The sequence below is a fragment of the Lissotriton vulgaris genome, chromosome 7 (genome assembly GCF_964263255.1).
Source record: "Lissotriton vulgaris chromosome 7, aLisVul1.2, whole genome shotgun sequence".
Lineage (NCBI taxonomy): Eukaryota > Metazoa > Chordata > Amphibia > Caudata > Salamandridae > Lissotriton > Lissotriton vulgaris.
In genome coordinates this window covers 708703972-708722645 of record NC_141695.1, presented here as the reverse complement: position 1 = coordinate 708722645, position 18674 = coordinate 708703972, and the positions used below count along the sequence as shown (strand labels likewise).

Genomic DNA, 18674 nt, shown 5'->3' with positions numbered 1-18674 from the left:
CCGCATCCAGTGTCTCGCCTCAGTGCTGGTTCTTCCTGGTCACAGCAGACACTGGGACAACGTCACAGACTCCATGTATAATCCCCGCACTGCTCTCCTAGCTCCGTGCTGCTCTCCTGCTAGGAGAGCAGTGCAGGGATTGGTCTGAGCGGTCTTGAAAGATGCTCTGATCAGGTCAGGGAGTCTGTGGGGTTTCTCCAGCCTGGCTTTTCAGTGCAGCCGAATTAGAGAAACCAAAGTTTCTATAACAACCTTATGGAGACACCACACTGACTGGAAATTATATTTTAGAACAGTCTGGTGTCTATCTCTGAAAAGGATCAGGCACAATATTCTGTAAAAACTCACCCACTAAAGTACAGCAGCTATTGCGGATAGCTAAGGGTACATGTATTATCTGTTACATACGTTCCACACAATATCTTACATTTGCAGGTTGGTGTTAAAGACCATTTCCCATTTTTATCACATCTTGATATTAGTGGTCCATCAAGTGTATATGGAGGGTTACAGCCATACTGAATAGTTTCCAAGTAGTCATACTCTCTTTCAGTGGCAAAAGTCATGAACCCATTCTCAATGTCTGTTGGGCGATCACATTTAACATCTGTTAAGGAAATAAAGAACAATAGTGAGACAGTCATTCATAGGTTCAGGCAGTTCTCAAAGGTATTTATGATAAACTAGCGGTAAATTAAATTATCAAGTGTCTACATCTTGGTTAAGAAGCATACATTTTTATTTCCTTCTCCATGTTGTTACCTCATACCCTAAAGATCTATGCTGTGTTTGTTTCATATTATATAAAAGTCATGCTGCTCAACACTGACAAAAAATGCCATACAGTTGTAAAGACAGTAGCCATAGTTACTCATCCAGAGTAACTTTCAATGTTGTGGAATATGGCCAGATTACTTACTTGTAATATTGATTGCTTCTACCTAAATCTTCAAATCAGCACCCCCACTGTGGAGAGAGCCAACTTTCCTGCACCCTAAACAAAAGCAAGTTCCTCTATTATTATCTTCGAAATTGTAGTTTCTTATTTTTTTTCCATTTGTCTTTCCATACCTTGAATAAAAAAGAATCCCCTTTTCCTGGCATGACTTTTCAAAGAAGCATGTCTGTATTCATAATTTTTAAAAGCAAAACTCTTAAATAAACTGTCTTTGGGCACTCATTGAATTGGAACCACATTACTTTATTGGATTTGAAGCCTGTTTGATAGGTGCAACAAGACAGCTCTGTAAACATTATTGCTGCAACTGAGAATGAAAATCACCAGAGGTGATGACTTGCTTGTTAGGCTACTTTGATAGAGAAGAAATCAGCAATTATTTAGTCAATTTGCTTGCTGTGCTGCATAGTATGATCATCGCCCACTCTACCCAGTCTGCATTAGCATTGCCATGGCCACAGCAGTCTGAAATGTTCTTACACGTCCTGTCCAGAGCCCAAGGTTGAGAAGTCATGCTGGCAAAATGCAGGAGGTTGGAGGGAAAGAAGGATGTCAGTCATAAGGTTCTTATTCTTGCCGTTTCTGCAAAACACAATTCTACTGAAGAAGTCAGCATGGGCAACATTAAACCACTCCTGTCCAAAATGGCCAATTTCCAGTGTTTGTTGTCAGAGTTGTCCAGTCCGAGATGGTGCCGAGCTTTTACCTGTGATATAATTTCCTGCCTACACCATGTATTGGACAGAGAAGGGTGTGATACAACACTTTTGTATCCCTATTTTTTGTTATGTTCATGATCCACCTAGATGCTCTCTGTTCCTGATTTGTGCTCTGTTTTTCTGCAGTTGTTTGCCTTAATGGATTCTCGTGCCCGGGAGACTATATGCTGTTCTCTTTCTCAACATTGTCTCAGGACAGTGTTGGTGTCTTTATTATCAACACCTGCATCAATCTTCAATTACAAACAAGAGCCACCAATATTGACAAGTAGATTTGGTCTGCCCTCTATTACTTGCACCTTTCACAAACATATATATTAGGTGCAGGATGGCACTGTGGCTATTGGGAGGAGTCACCTTTTCTTTAGGCAATCCAAAAGGAAATTAGAGAGACCTTCAGAGAGTTCAGTCCTTTGCAGATTGTGATGCCAATGACTGCTTTTTCCATGGATTCTTTTTAGCATCCGGCTCAATAGTTACAACTTCACCTTGAAAATGTGGCTCCTCAGCCATTAAGATCTACTGATATCCTAATAGTCCCTTCTAATGCCCACATTTCCTAGAGAACCTGTGAAGTTAAGAGGATTTTGCCTTCCACATTGCACAGATTACGCAAGATCGGGCTAAGAAATGATATCTAATCAGCTCTTTTACTTGGCCTGCCTTAGATTGCACCATCCCTGTATATACCATCTCAGGTCCTTGCCTAGTTAGGTATGCTACTTTTCTACTTGCTTAAAAAGATGTTTAAACATCCTCATCTGGAGCATTCGGCTCAGGAATGTGGTACGAATATATTGACCTATGTGACTTATTTCTATAATTGACAGCTAGGACTACTTTGGTTGAGAAGTCCCAAATTACATTATTTGATTGTGAATTAAAAGAAGAGAGCAAGGAGAAGGTAGTCCACACTCGTCATCCCATTTCATTTTCTGAGCTTTCTGATATGGCCCTGTTAATTTAACAAAAGCCTAAAGCGAGAGCTAATATACGAAAAGAGTCTTCAGTAGGGTTAACTGGTTCTACCAGAATCCATCTCCTTTGAAGACCCAAAAGTAACATGGATTCTTCATCCAAGAGTAAGCTATGGAAATGGAGCAGCTAGGAGCATTTTAACAGAGGATAACAAGCTGTATTGTGCCTTTATTGTGTTGATTCTGGGTGGAGAATCTATGCCTGACCTATACATACTCGAAGGTATTATAGTAAACACTTGATCTCTGACAAAAGAAGAGAGTGAGTGTGTGAGTGTTCCCTTATATTGTATTCTCCATGAGTGGTTGTGAAAGTTAGTTGTTTCTCTTGCAAATTGCCATGAGACCTGAAGGCTAACAATATATTTAAAAGAGAGCTAAAAAGACATCTGTGGTAGACCCAATTGTTCAGGGTAATCCATTGGCCTCAAGGCCATTTAGGGCAGCTTTGTTACCATTATAGATCTCTCTTCAAGATCATACAAAAGTACTTTCCCCAACTATGCTTTGATGTTTGGAATTCCATAGTTAAAAAAGTGCAATAAATATGTAAATTGTGCTACTAGAACAAGTTTATTGTGACCATTGATACGCTTCAAAAGGCTACTGGTCGCCCAATGAAGATGTAAAAGATTCTTTAATGGGTTATGGTCTTTGTTGGTGACCTTCACCCTAGTCGAGGAATGCAGACAAACAGTGGTTGTTTTAGAAAAACCTTCACCCACCTACCAAGTAGGTGGCATGCTTCATCAATGGGGTCCAGCTGGATTTGACGAGTGCAATCCAGCTGTTCTTCAACACCTGGCATGCATGATTGCTGTCTAATAAATAACCATGCATGTCTACAATGTGCCTTAAGAGCACATAACAATGTTTATATGGTGGCCCTTATTTGAGATTTTAGCTTAAAACTCTTAAACGAAGTGTGACACTGTTCGTACTATCAATGATTGTGGGCTATTGTGGCAATGGTGTCATGCGCAATAAATGTCACCAGATAAATCATTGTTTTTAAATTTCGGCCACCACGTGGGCCTTAATGCGACACCCTTGTCACAATAGCCCATACCAAGCCACATGCATGATGCCTTCCTTTTATAGCCGTGCCACCACTTGCAGAACAACTCTACGCATCGAGGAGTGCAGGAACGTAAGATATGCATGATAAAAACAACTTGTCTATAAATATGTATGTCGATCTGTACCTGTCCAGTTCAGATACTCAACGCAAAGGATCTGTAAGTAACAAGATCCCACTACACTCACAGCGCACTTTAGGGCCTGCGTTGATATATACACCTAGAGTGGCCTCCCAGTTTTTGGTCACACTCACCTTTATGGTCCTGAAGAAAGCCTCACGAATATCACAGAAGGCTGAAACTAGTAGACCAACATTCTCTAGGGATATTGAGGCTCATATATGATCCTCTACGTCACTTTTGCGCCACCGGTGCGTCACATTTTGTGACGCACCAGTGGTGTAAAAAATGCGCCATGAAACGCCATATTCACGAAGTGACACATCTAGATAGATGCGTCACTTCGTAAACCCCTGCGCTACATTATACCTGCACCAGGTATAATGTATGCAGGGTGGGCGTACCCCCGTAAGAAAGGTTTGTAGGAGTGGCGCAGCAAAATATAGGACTTCTAGGACGCCAATGCGTCCAAACCTTACGCCTGCCTCATGGCAGGCGTAAGGGTGACGCATGTGAAAGAAACATTGCTGGAGTTGCGTCAGGCTTCCGACACAACTCCAGCAAAGCGCCACTTTTTGTGCTGATATTATTAATATGACGCATCATTGGTGTCGCAAGGAGGGCGCACTGAGAAGTGGTGCATCGCTGCTTTCATGCAGCAATGCACCACTTCTCGTAAATGAGGCCCTATGTTTTTACTCATGTCCTAGGACCCTTCTATTAAAACTTTTATAAGGGCATTCCTAGAGAAGTTTTTATCATTTATTCACACTTCACATATCACTTCACTTTCCACCAGAAACCGCTCCGCTGTATATTAGGCGTTGAAGCGCATCTGGATTGCACTCGGCTATCCAGCTGGACCCTGATGATGAAGAATGCCTCCTTCTAGGTTGGTGAGGGGTTTTCTAAAACAACCACTTGTTGCCTGAGTTCCTCGAGTAGGGTGAAGGTCACCAACAAAAACCATAACCCGTTAAGGACTTGTCCACGTTGTTTTTGCATATTACTCTGGGAAAGGGACAAGATCAAGTTCCATTTCCTTACTCTCTAGTTGTTTACTTGTATTAAGACAGCGCACAGCTGTGAGAGTTTTTTGCCTTTCAACTCTCTTTCCAAAGCGCACCTCCTGAGTAATCAGTTGCAACATGGCCGAAAACCTGTCACAAACTTTCACTGACGAAGATGTTAGCAACACCGTGGCAGTTTCGCCACTCATGACAGACTTCAATGTGGCACAAACGATTTCACAAAGCGCAGATTGGGAAAATCTGACAGAAAAAAAGAAAAACCATAAGAGAACTATACTACATGGAGTAATACTAACAGAATATCTACACTCCAATACACCCAGAAAGGACTGATAGTTACAAATGCTCCCTGCATATTCCTAGACAAGGCAGCGTTCCGAAAAGATCGCCTGACATTGCACCAGGGACTGGATTATTTTAATAATCCAAACAGCTAAAAGACTATCTGATGCAATCTTGATGGATATTCAAGTGACAGAAAGCCATTTAAGACCACACTAACATCGTATAAAAAAAGACCGAGTGAAGTCAATAAAGAGATGTCAAAATACGAAGAGGAACTGACCCCGTCCAAAATCCATCAATTTCAGAAGGATTTAAAAAAAAATCCTTTGTGAAAACCTACCCTTACTTAGATGCAAATTACAAAGCCACAAATAGGACACCACAGTCGGCTTCTTCGGATGATGGTTCCTCCGTGAGCAGCGGATCCAGCAATGGAAGTTACAGAAATAGACAATGAAGTAGATGCCAAAACACAGACTGGCAATAACCATGGCCAAACCCACAGCAAAGTGGTCAAATGAATTATCATGCATTTGTTTGGGGTGGTGGCAGCACCTCGTTACAGCGCTCGAGAAGGCGAGCAGATTGCGAGGGCTCTCCTCTGCTCGTACCTGTTTCCCACTGATGTATTGAATCTCTTTTTTTAACACTTCGAATTGATTTTAATAATTGCTGTGTTAATATTTTGTGTACCTTTTAAATTCACCTCTACAAAGCAATGCATTAATCAGGTCCCCCTGAGCCCCGTTCCACCGCGGCTTCAAGTGCCGATTGTTGTGGAGGGCTAGGTCGGGCGCCATCTTGAGTGTGGGCCGGACCCTGCGGGACCCGAGTTAGCGGTCCAGCGGAGGGTGGGGCTTGGCCTACAAGTAGATCTGGTGCTCGTGGGTCTGGGCGTTTGTTTGGGGTGGTGGCAGCACCTCGTTAAAGTGCTCGAGAAGGCGAGCAGATTGCGAGGGCTCTCCTCTGCTCTTACCTGTTTCCCACTGATGTATCGAATCTTTTTTTTTTAACACTTCGAATTGATTTTAATAATTGCTGTGTTAATATTTTGTGTACCTTCTAAATTCACCTCTTCAAAGCATTGCATTAATCAGGTCCCCCTGAGCCCCGTTCCACCGCGGCTTCAAGTGCCGAGTGTTGTGGAGGGCTAGGTCGGGCGCCATCTTGAGTGTGGGCCGGACCCTGCGGGACCCGAGTTAGCGGTCCAGCGGAGGGTGGGGCTTGGCCTACAAGTAGATCTGGTGCTCGTGGGTCTGGGGGTTTGTTTGGGGTGGTGGCAGCACCTCGTTACAGCGCTCGAGAAGGCGAGCAGATTGCGAGGGCTCTCATCTGCTCTTACCTGTTTCCCACTGATGTATCGAATCTCTTTTTTTAACACTTCAAATTAATTTTAATAATTGCTGTGTTAATATTTTGTGTACCTTTTAAATTCACCTCTACAAAGCATTGCATTAATCAGGTCCCCCTGAGCCCCGTTCCACCGTGGCTTCAAGTGCCGATTGTTGTGGAGGGCTAGGTCGGGCGCCATCTTGAGTGTGGGCCGGACCCTGCGGGACCCGAGTTAGCGGTCCAGCGGAGGGTGGGGCTTGGCCTACAAGTAGTAATGCACTCTAAGATGCGCAGCGGCCACGCGCAGCGGGCGCGCCGTCTGTGCGCCGAAGGAGCGCCTTAAGGAGGGCCCGTCTGTGCCCGTCCTTGTCCCGAACGCGGCCAGCGCCAGCCCCCCTGTCGGTGCCCCACAGAAGCCCTATAGGACCAGTACTCGTTATTCCCGTGAGTACCTTTTGGCGCTAAAAGCCAACTCCTGCCCATGCAGTGATAAATGGGAGGTAGCAGACATTACCTCGCGGGTGTGTCATGTTTGCAAATTCCGCTTTCAACCCAGTTTAAAGTGTCCTGCTCAAAACCCTGATGATTCCTCACGCATCCGAGCAGGCTTGATCAATGCTAGGTCACTGGTCAAGCACACTGCTGATATTTTTGAACTATTGAGCACCAATCAGCTTGATTTACTTTTTATTACGGAAACCTGGCTAAATGAGACATGCGGCCCAGTTGTTGAATTTGCTATCCCACGGGGCTTCAAAATTGTTAGGAATGATCGCCCTCTAGGCAGAGGAGGCGGTATAGCAGCCATTTTTAGAGAACAATGGGCCTTTTCCCACGACCTTCATGGTCCTCTAGCTGATGCAGAGATGTTTCATTTCTCATTAACACTTGGGGCTCATTTCACCTTAGGAGGCACTCTGGTCTACCGACCACCAGGCCATGCCGGTAACTTTCTGGGCGCATTGGAGGATATTGTAGTCCCACGGGTTCTAAGATACTCTAGATATCTTCTCCTGGGGGATTTTAATATCCATGTGGATAACCCGGACTCCTCGGAGACGGTCCGCTTAAACGAAGCTCTTGCCATGGCCCAGTTAAAACAATGGGTTGAGGTGCTCACTCACTCAGGTGGACATGTCCTTGATCTGGTTTGCACTAATTTCGACATTGACATGGCCCGCCCCGAGACAGTGACATGGTCAGACCACATGTTGATCAGGTTTGCCTGGACTCTGACCCGCCCAGCCGTGAACAGCCCCCCAGCTGCTCATACACAGAAAATGAATGCAGATATTTTGTCAGATTGTTTAGCCACCTCCCGCCCAGCTCTTCCTCTTGAAATTGAGTCAGCCATCAGCTCATTCAATTCATGGATTGAACTAGGGACTGCTGCATCTATAAAAACAAGCCGGGTTTGCAGACTACGCTCTACCCCTTCCAAGCCCTGGTTCTCCCACTCCCTCCGTGACCTTAAATCAGGCTGTAAAAAACTTGAACGGATCTGGAGACAAGCATATCTCCCTGAGGCAAAGAAGGAATTGAGGGTGGTGCAAAAAAAGTACTATGCGGCTATTAGATCTGCCAAAAACCACTACTATGCAGGGCGAATCAAGAAAGCCAACAATAACAGTAAGGACATTTTTTACTATTGTAAAAAGCTTTGTTTCACCCTGTGCTGCTCAACCTCTACTGGCCTCTTCGGAGAAATGCTGCGAAGAACTTTCTGTGTTCTTTGTTGACAAAATCACTAAAATTCAGGATGATTTGCTAACTGTCTGCAATAGCCTTCCATCCCTATTGGCCACTCCCTCCCCCATGATGCCTGACCACACTGAGCAGTTTGTTAACTTTGCTCCGGTAGAAAAAATGGACATCGTTAAAGTCCTTGCGGCCTTAAAATCAGGATCTCCCTCTGACCCTTGTCCTGCTAGAGTATTTGCGGGACTTGCAGATACAGTTGGAAATGAGGTGACTCATATTATTAACCGTTCCTTTCTTACTGCAACTGTCCCGGCCTGCTGGAAGCAAGCGAAACTGCTCCCACTCTTAAAAAAAAATGGATTAGATCCCGCTGTCCCTGCCATCTTCCGGCCTATATCACTGCTGCCAGCTCTTGCTAAAATATGTGAAAAGGTTGCTTTTACACAACTGGACAAATTTGTTGAAACCTCTCAGGCACTCCATCCAGCACAATCAGGTTTCAGAGCAGCCTACAGTACGGAGACTGCTCTAGTTGAAATATCCGAGGCTATCCGGGAATGTCTGGACGGAGGTGGCAGAGCGGCTCTGATTTTATTGGACCTCTCTGCCGCCTTCGACACGGTACCACACTCCCTCCTGCTCACCAGACTAGCTGCCATAGGTATCACAGGCCCTGCACTCGACTGGCTGACATCATTTCTAGAAAATAGAACGCAACAAGTCTGGATGCCGCCCTTTGCCTCCTCCCCCAAGAAACTTACAACTGGTGTCCCCCAGGGCTCTACCCTCAGCCCCCTGCTGTTTAATATTTACCTCACCCCTCTCATCTATCTCACAGAACAGTTAGGAGCAAAAATTATGGCTTACGCCGACGATACCCAACTTCTGTTCACATGGCCAAAAAATAACTTGGATACGTCGGCGGCCCAATCCTGCCTATCATCTGTTTTTCGTTGGCTAGCCCTCGCCCAGCTAAAATGCAACGAAAAGCAAATCAGAGATTCTGCTGTATGGTTCTTTTCCAGACAACTTTAGTGATCTTCTCTGGCCTGCCGACCTGCCATGTCCTAAATCTATCGGCGGCCCTGCAAAAAATTTAGGAGTCTGGTTCAACAATGACCTCAAATTGGAGGATCATTTAAAAAAACTTACAGGGGTTTGCTTTTCTACACTCAAAACGCTCCGTAGATTTTTTTCCCCTTCTTCCGAGAGAGGCCAAAGAGACCGTTATTCACTCCCTTATACTATCTAGATTAGATTATGCGAATGGCCTTTTCTGTGGTCTACCGGCCTATCTTATACATCGCATCCAGGTCATTCAAAATGCAGCTGTGCGACTTTTGTTTAACATACCCAAAAGCTCCAGTGTCCGGCACCCTCTTCGTGCCCTCCATTGGCTCCCAGTCGCTCACAGGATTTTGTTTAAAATCCTTGTCCTCTCTTACCGCGCTGTCCATCAAACTGGTCCAGTTTATCTGAGAAAAAGATTTTTCCTCTATGTTCCCAACCGGCCCCTCAGGTCGGCCAATTTGTGCCAAATGACCGTACCTAAATTCAAATACAGCAGACTTGGTGACCAATCCATCTCAGTCAGAGCTGCGAGAGCCTGGAAAACTCTTCCTCTCCACTTGAAAACAGCCCCCACCATCACTGTTTTTAAGAAAGGATTGAAGACCCACCTCTTTAACACCACTGTGTAGGGCTCTCCTTCCTCTCTTTTCTCTGGAATCTTTCTGCTCTGCCCTCTCTCCCTTCCGCGCCAGGATACTATTTTCTTAGTAATTGAGCGCACTACAAAAGCCTTTATAATAATAATAATAATAATAATACCCTCCAATCTTACCATAAATGACACCACAAATGATGTATGGCTGGAACCCCCTTTCGAGCAAGAATACTCTGGGAAAGGGACTAGTTCAAGTTCCATTTCCTTACTCTCTAGTTGTTTACTTGTTTGATGTAAAAGATTCCACAACTAATCAAGACGGAACGTGCCTAATTTTTCCTCAGTGATACTTTAGCAGTATGAGTTTTCTACAGTTTCTGCTAAGCCTAAAATCGGCTCTATTCCTCCTCAGAGGGAATATGATTGTGCCAGTTTAAATAAACCACACATTGACATATACTTTGGGTGGTATATTCCGTGTTGGAGAAGGAGATACAAAAGGTCTATTTACAGGGGAACTTGAAAAATTGATTTATTGCACGTTTATCTAAATTTTTAGCACCCCTGTTTTTTGTTCTGAAGAACGATCAAGATCTAAGACCCAGTATTACTACTGATGTTTAAGTCAAATAACACTCAAGGATTAGTATTTTTACCTCTTTTTAGAGGCATTGTGGAATCAGTACAAGTAGCACAAATATTCACCAAACTCGATCTGCAAGATACATAGCATCTCCTGCATATAAGTGGCAAGTAAAAAAACGACTTTCCACACCCTGATTGGGCATTTGATAATCTTCAATGCCATTTGGGTTGTGCTTCTAAAAAAGGACAGAGAGCTGTCTTGTTAAAACCACAATAAAGTTATAGATACAAATAACATGTTTTCTATTTGTCCCCTGTTTTGTCAGAAAGTGAACACAACTATTTGGTTATAGAAAGGGAGTCACTATGAAAATGGCTTATTCCTGATGGAGACACCTTTTGATGGGCACAAGGAACCCTCTGAAAATCATACTGAGCATAGGAATTTACAATGGCTACAAAATCTCCAATGTAAGAACAGTTATCTAACCAGATGAGGATTTTTCTTTACTCAATAGGTCTACCATAACCTATATATTTTTTTTATTATTTTAAACTTCCATCAATAAGATACAATCAGTACATCAGCATCTACAGCAAGAGTACAATTGCGTTATGAGCAGCATCAAGATACATTCATCAAATAGAGAGCTGTAATAATTGGAGCAAATGGATGTCAATGGGTACCAAAATACATTACAAACTTGTAGTAATACTGTATATACTGTATATAGCAATGTCAGGGTATCCTGTACAGTTGTTACACTAATCATATGCCCACAGAGGGGGTCAGGAGGGGACCGCCCTGGAATATATATTGGACAAAAACGGGTGAGGGCACATACAGCAGATCCCCTTCCAGAGGGGGACATGTTGTGTCTAACTGCAGCAAGCGTGTAGGCCTCATGGCACATCGGTAGCAATGGTAGGGTGTCCTAGCAGGTATGACTGCAGCGGGCCCCAAATGTCACGGGGGCGTGAGGAATGGGGGAGTAATTCAGCTATGTGCAGAGTTGATCTTGCCAAAGGATCATGTCGCCTAGCCATTCCATTAACTAGGGTGCTCGGCCACGGCCCATCTACAGGCCACTCAACGCTTAGCCAACACTAAACAAAAGGACACAAATTTCCTATACGTGACAGGAATATGTTCATTATACCCTAGGAGTGTGATAAGTGGTGATCTGGAGATGGGTGCGGAAGTCATAGAATCCTGGGCCGTGAGGACCTGGCACCAAAAGCAAAGTACCCGGACATGTAAATGTAAAAAGTTCTTATATAGCGCAGCCTTCACTCCAAGGAGCATCTTGGCGCTTTAGACGGGATAGGCAGAAAGTGGGGAGTCTAGCTGATGGTAGAAGGAAATCTGCGTATTCAGATTAGGCTTTTGCACATGGTGTCGGATAGATTGTATATCCTTGTTTTTAGGGTCTTTCTGAAATCTGTTTCTAATCCAATTTGACGGAGGGACGACGGGAGAAAGTTCCAGGCCTTAGAACCCAAGACTGCCAGGGCCTTTCCTCCTCTCGTTTTCAGTTTGAAGTTAGGGATGGTGAGGAGGTTATCTTTTTGAGATCGCAGGTTACACGAGGGGATGTAGTGTCTAAACATACTCTGAATGTAGCTGGGTCCTTTCCCATGGAAGGCCCTGAAGGTGATTAGAAGGACTATGAAAAGGACCCGTTTATGCTTCGGCAGCCAATGTAGTATGTCCATTGCTGCTGTAGCTGAAGTTCTTCTGTTCCATCCTAGCACCAGTCTTGTTGCTGCATGTTGTACCATTTGCAGTTTGTGGCAGACCGTCCTGTTTGTCCCTGCATATAGGCTATTGCAGTAGTCAAGGTGTGATGTTATAAGTGCTACTGCAGCCATTTTACGTGCCGGGAGTGGTATTAGGTCAAAGAATTTTCTGAGCCCTTTTATGATGCCGAAACATGTTCCTGCCACCGCCACTGCTTGATGTTTAAAAGTCAGAGAGGAATCAAATCTGATCCCTAGATTTCGGGCTGACAGAATAGTGTTTGGGGGGGACGGTAGCATCCTCCGGCCACCATAATGAGGGATTAAACAGATTCCCTTTTCCATATGGCACGATCTCTGTTTTCCCTGAATTGCATTTAAGATGGTTCGCGCTCATCCATTGGAATGTAGCTTTTAGGCAGTTTTTAAGCTTCCTTTCAGCCTCACCGGTGTCATCCTCCATCACCAGGATGAGCTGCGTATCATCCGCATACGAAATGGTATTAATATTAAAGGATGATATAAAAGCAATCAGGGGGGCCATATATACATTAAAGAGTGTCGGGCTCAGATGGGAGCCCTGAGGCACTCCCGAAGTGAGACGTTTTTCATCAGACCTAAACTGACCTAAGGTGACCTCTTGTCGCCTGTTTGCTAAGAAGCTTTTTAGCCAGCCCAGCACATTTCCAGCTATCCCTGCCGTGGCTAAACAGTCCACCAAGATGACATGTGAGACCGTATCGAACGCCGCGGACAGGTCTAGAAGAACCAAGACCGCCTTCTTTCCCTGATCCATTGCAGCCCTTTGAGTTTCAGAAGTGAAAATCTGGGCTGATTCCGTTGAATGTTGAGACCTAAAACCAGCTTGGTTAGGGTGCCATATATTGTTGGCCTCCAAAAAGGTGTTTTTTTTGCAGGGGCTTCACTGCTGCAAGTTTCCATTCTTCAGGGACTAAGCCAAGATTGAGTGAGGAATTGATAATGCTATTTATGATGGGATTGGCAATATCCACCATTGTGTGAAGGACAAAGGGAGGGCAGGGATCAAAAGGAGAACCTGATTTAATCTTTAAAATTTCTGCCCGGGATTCCTCTAGGCTAACCGAATGAAAGATGGCCATGGGGGCAATCCCCCCATGCCAGGTGTAAAAAATCTGGATGTTCTGCCTGACATCTGTCGCATCTATCAGAGCTGGGCAAGCCGAAAATGGAACGCCTGACCGGGGTGTAATAACTGCAGTGGAGGAATCTGTAGTGTATGACATGGAGCCTGCTATTGGAGGAGACCTGCTCCCTCTGCTTGCAGCAGTACGCCCACTGTTCATCGATTACGTCCTGGTCTAGCTCTGCCCCTCATTTAGCACGAGAGACGCATGGCGAGTAATCATTATCTACATACAAGGTGTGATAAAGTGTGGATACCAAGTGTGAAGCGGAGTCTGCGCGCAAGATTTGGTGCAGTGGTGTCAAAGTGTTCGGTTCAGAAGGGAATGTGGAGTGACATGCCTGTATGCCTTGATGAAGACGAGCATAAAGAAAGGTGTCCATGGTTGATGGAGGGTGATCGCAACACATTTGCTGGAGAGTGCAGAACTTGCCTCTGACATTGAATATTCTGTGTGCATGCCATCTTCCTAAATATGCCTTCCTCCAATAATGCCACATCTGGGTGATAGGTGAGTGGGAGAAAGGGGGAAGAGAGGCAGGATTCGGACGTGTGTTCCAAGATGCGAGCCCAGGCTTTTTTCGTGCAGTCCACAGAGGTGGGGCTACGTCCCCGAGGCTCAACACTGAAGAGTAAAACGCCATGCAGTGGGATAGGGTCCGCAAACCAATGTTTAGTGGAGGCATGAGGAGTATAACGAGGTGAATTAAATCAATAGTGAGCGAAGTGTGCCTGCGCTCTTATCTATATTACTATTATAAAGGAAGAACTTAGAACCTTTGAGGCGGGTAAACTCGGGAACCACAGCGCCAATCCACTCACCCGATACATCGTTGTAATTGTCAGGGTGTGCAGATGGACATAGGCTATAGAAACGTAATAAATATACGTTATTTAAAAAATTTACCAAAAAAAAACAAACGTAGTCCCTTGGAAGAAGCGCCGGCCGCGACGTGCGAGCTGACGTGGGGAGCGCGGGGAGGAGCGGCGTCCAGGAGTGCGAGGAGGACCGGCGGACATGGCGCAGGGAGGAGCGGCGGACAGGCGGTGAGGGGCGGTGAGGAGCGGCGGACAGGCAGTGAGGAGTGGCAGACAGGCGGTGAGGAGCAGCGGACAGGCGGGGAGGAGCGGTGAGCGGCGGATGAAGTAGGTTATTTATTTATTTATTTAGGAGCAGTGAGCGGCGGGAAAATGAAGCAAAAATGACAATCGTGAGCAAGAGGAAGCAAACGGAGCATTACAAAAGTGAGCCAAACGGTGCATTACAGGAGGAAAAAGTTATGTGTGCAGGTTACAAAAGAGTACATCGCGAGCAAGAGGAAGCAAACAAAGCATTACAAAAGTGAGCCAAACGGTGCATTACAGGAGGAAAAAGTTACGTGTGCAGGTTACAAATGCATACAAAGTAAACATAGAGGTATAATACTGCATTACAGGAGGAAAAAGTGACGTGTGCAGGTTACAAAAGCGTACAAAGTAAACATAGAGGTATAATACTGCAATATATGGAGGAAGGCTCTGGGGGACCCACGGACAACGTCGGGGCGGGCGGGGGTCCTGAAGCCTAATTGCTCCCGGACAGCGTCGGGACGGGCTGCTAGTATAGTATAATTCAAAATTCGGAATGTCAAGGCCTCCCTGCGCTTAAGGCCCACAAGTGTGTCCCATTGAATGCGTGGCTGTTTACCACCCCATACCAATATAATCAGTTCAGATCGGAGAGCACTAAAGAAGTGACGACCAGGATCATAAGGAATGTTGAGGAATAAATATAGAAATTTGAGAAGGATAGCCATTTTTATGAGGGATATGCGACGGGCCCTAGTTAAGGGTAGTGCTATCCATTGAGTAATACAGCCAATGACGTGTTCCATGGCATAGCCATAGTTAAGACGCAGAAGCTCATACCGGTCTGCTGCAACGCAGATTCCCAAGCATTTAACCTTGTCCTCGCACCACACAAGGGGATAATCTGTTTCAAAGGAAGTGGCAGCACTGGTCATTGGAAATATTTGTGATTTAGTCCAGTTATTATTAATACTGGAGTGGCCGCCAAATTTAACAAACTCACGCATGAGTGGATTTAAATTTTGACAAGGGTTTTTTATGTAGAGGGTTACATAGTCTGCATAAAGGGAGATGAGAATAGAACGTAAGAGGCAACGAAGGCCTACATACTTGTAGTGTTGCCTAATCTTTGCTGCCCATGGTTCCATCACTAGGGCAATGAGGATAGGGGAGAGGGGACATCCCTGGTGGGTGCCTCGGGATAGGGAGAAGGAGGGTGAGATGTGCCCGTTGATCAAGACTATTGCCGTTGGTGAGGTATACAACAATCAGACCCGAGAAAGGAAGCCAATGGATAGTCCCATACATTGTAAGACAGTAAAGAGGTAATCCCACTCCACCGAATCAAAAGCCTTGGAGGCGTCTAAAAAGACTGCCACCAGCTCCAGTTTAGGATCGACCATTTGTAAAATGGAGAATACGGTTCTAAGGTTGTGGGATGTCGCTCTCCCAGGAATGAGTCCTGCCTGGTCAGGAAGGACCAGTTTATCTAGTAGGATGCTCAGGTAATTCACCAAAAATTTAGCAAGAATCTTAGGGTCTGTATTTTTAAGGGAAAGGGGTCTGTAAGATTCACAGCGGTCTGCAGGTTTGCCTGGCTTTAATAAGGACGTGATGAGGGCCTCCCTCATTGAGGCAGAAAGAATGTGTGTCTCGTGACCTTCAAGAAAAACCTCTTTCAGCACTGGGAGTAGCTGATCAATGTAGGATTTATAATAATCAATGGGTAGTCCATCAGATCCTGGAGTTTTGACTGATTTCATCTGCATGATGGCTGCCCGAAGCTCATCATCCTCAAACGGCGCGGGTAGGAATTCATGTTGTGTGTCACCTAACCAGCCTAGAGTAATATCTCCAAAAATAAGTGCAAAATCCTGGGGGGAAGTACGTTTTGATTTATACAGATTTGCGTAGAAAGTGGTGAATGTGTTTAGTATATCGTGACCATCCCTATATCGCGCGCCCTCATCATCAACCACATAATTAGAAAAACGAGGTTGCTTAATATCATTAGCCAAGGCGCGTCCAGGTCTTTCATCCTCCCCATAGCGGCGGGCAATAAAATACTTGCCCCTGAACTTCACCTCGTGGTCTGCAGTGGTTATGTAGTCTGTACGTTTTTCCCGAAGCAAAGCCTGGTGTGTGCCACAAGTATTGTTCCGCATGTCAGCTTCCAATCGTTTAATCTCGCCCTCTAAACACTGCAAATTCCTTCTGATGTCACAAAGTACTCCGAAACTCTTGGGCATGCCTATGCCACAAACAGTGACCTTAAAGAGCTCCCAATTTGTGCCCATCTGATCTACAGACCCTTTATTTCTGACATGGAAATCCGTGATCTCCTCCTCCAGTTCAGCCTGAAAAACTGTGTCTAGTATTGTCTCGGGCAGTAATCTCCAGCAATGAGGGGTGGCAACTGAGTAGGTTGGAGCTATCTCAAGACACACAGGAGCGTGGTCTGAATATGTACGGGTCAATTGAGAACCCAATTGAATCCAGGGGGTCGTTCCTCGCGAACAGAGCCAGTAATCTAACCGAGACCACGTGGCATGACCTGCTGTATAAAACGTGCCCTCTCTCAGTAGGGTGTGTGTACCTCCATGCATCTACGAGGCCATGTTCTTCAACTATCCCAGAGAGGGCCTCGTGTGCGTTAGGGTTGTTTCACATTGCAACGCAAGCTAATACATCGCATGCCATTACATCGCGGTTTTTACAATGCAAGTCGTTACAACGACTTGCGTTGGAGGGCGCTGGATTTAGGAGTAGTATAATTTACTATTCCAACTCCAGTCTACATACAGTAGGAAAGGTGTTGGATAGTAAATTATTCTATTCCTTGTCTTAGAGCGCCATCCAGTGCAAGTCGTTGTAATGACTTGCTTTCTAAAAACCGTGATGTAATGACATTGCGATGTAACGACCGCGTTGTAAACGACGTTTCCCGTGCGTTAGTGTAGTGGTGTGGCAAGGGTGTAGACCGGTCAGCTGCTGGGCATAGAGTCGTGTTGAGATCTCCCCCCACAATACATGTGTGGAGCCTATTTCCAATATGCGTCCCCAGAGAGAGTTGAATTAATTGGGATCATCTTGATTAGGGCCATAGCTACACGTCAAGGTAACCAATTGTGTGCCCAAAGTACCGCACATTATGCAGCTGTGGCCAGACATGTTGCTGTATGTGCCACCTAGTATAAATGGTATATTTTCTTTTAACTAATATGAGCGTACCTCGAAAGTATGTCGAATAGGATGAGAATGTCCGTGCGGAGCCCCATCTACTGCCATAGCACGAGGGGCAGCAGGGGTCCATGTGGGTTTCCTGAAGTAGGGCAATTTGCATATGATGACGGTCCAAATATGCTAGGATTTTACGAGGTTCACATAGTCCCCTGACATTCCACATGAGTAACTTGATACTTAGGGGATCAGTTTGTGCTGTAATAGGAAATAGGGGACGTGTAACTGATGTGATTGTTTAAAGGGAGTACAGTTATTTATGCAAAATTTAGGGCATTGAAAGACATGTGCCTTACATGTGACAGAACAATTAGAACCATTCCCACCCCTTCCACCCTCCAACAAGAAGAACCCCCCAATTGAGCTGACAATGAAACACATGCAAGTCTCGAAACCACCCTCCAACAAACGGCACCCCAATCGTGCCGGTATACAGCCGCCCACCCAATGCTTCCCAGTATGTCAGTAATTGTCCACGAGCCCAGTAAGACCGGGATAGTAACAAGATGTGCCAGCAAACAACAACACAAATAACAAAAATACAAGGGGGAGTTCCCAAAGGGGGGGGCGCCAAATGGGCACTAGACCCTTCCCATGTCCCAACATTACTGCAACGTAGTCCCCAGGGTAAGATCGAGCAACATGGGGGAGGGGTGCTCAGTGATGTATCAAAGATATCTACCAGTTGTACATAAACGCAGTTTCAAATATACAACGAAAACATTTACAGTATTCAAAGCCACTAGGGCACTTATCTGTCTAGGACCAGTCAGCAGTAACAATGGGCCATCTAGCAACATATTAGCGAAGGGACCACAGTATAAGAAACAGTACAACAGGAAGTTCTCATCTCATGATGTCTTGTGGCGGTCAATTGAGGAATCAGAACAATCTCATCGTGGTACTAGTTAGCTGCCAGTTGGCGAGGGAGATCTGGAATCATGGTCTCGTCTCGACGAACGTTTCAAAGCCGTTTTCAGGAAGTCTTCTACTTGCTGTGGGTTTGTG

At 45.2% G+C, this 18674-nt stretch overlaps 1 protein-coding gene across 1 annotated transcript in view; it reads right to left on the bottom strand.

Annotated features, from left to right (window-relative positions):
- APOH (apolipoprotein H) overlaps window positions 1-18674 on the bottom strand; it is a 410334-nt gene that overhangs the window by 78959 nt on the left and 312701 nt on the right. The window contains exon 6 of the mRNA XM_086930939.1: window positions 428-607. Within this exon, the coding sequence (XP_086787065.1) occupies window positions 428-607 (180 nt within the window). The remainder of the gene's footprint in view (window positions 1-427; window positions 608-18674) is intronic.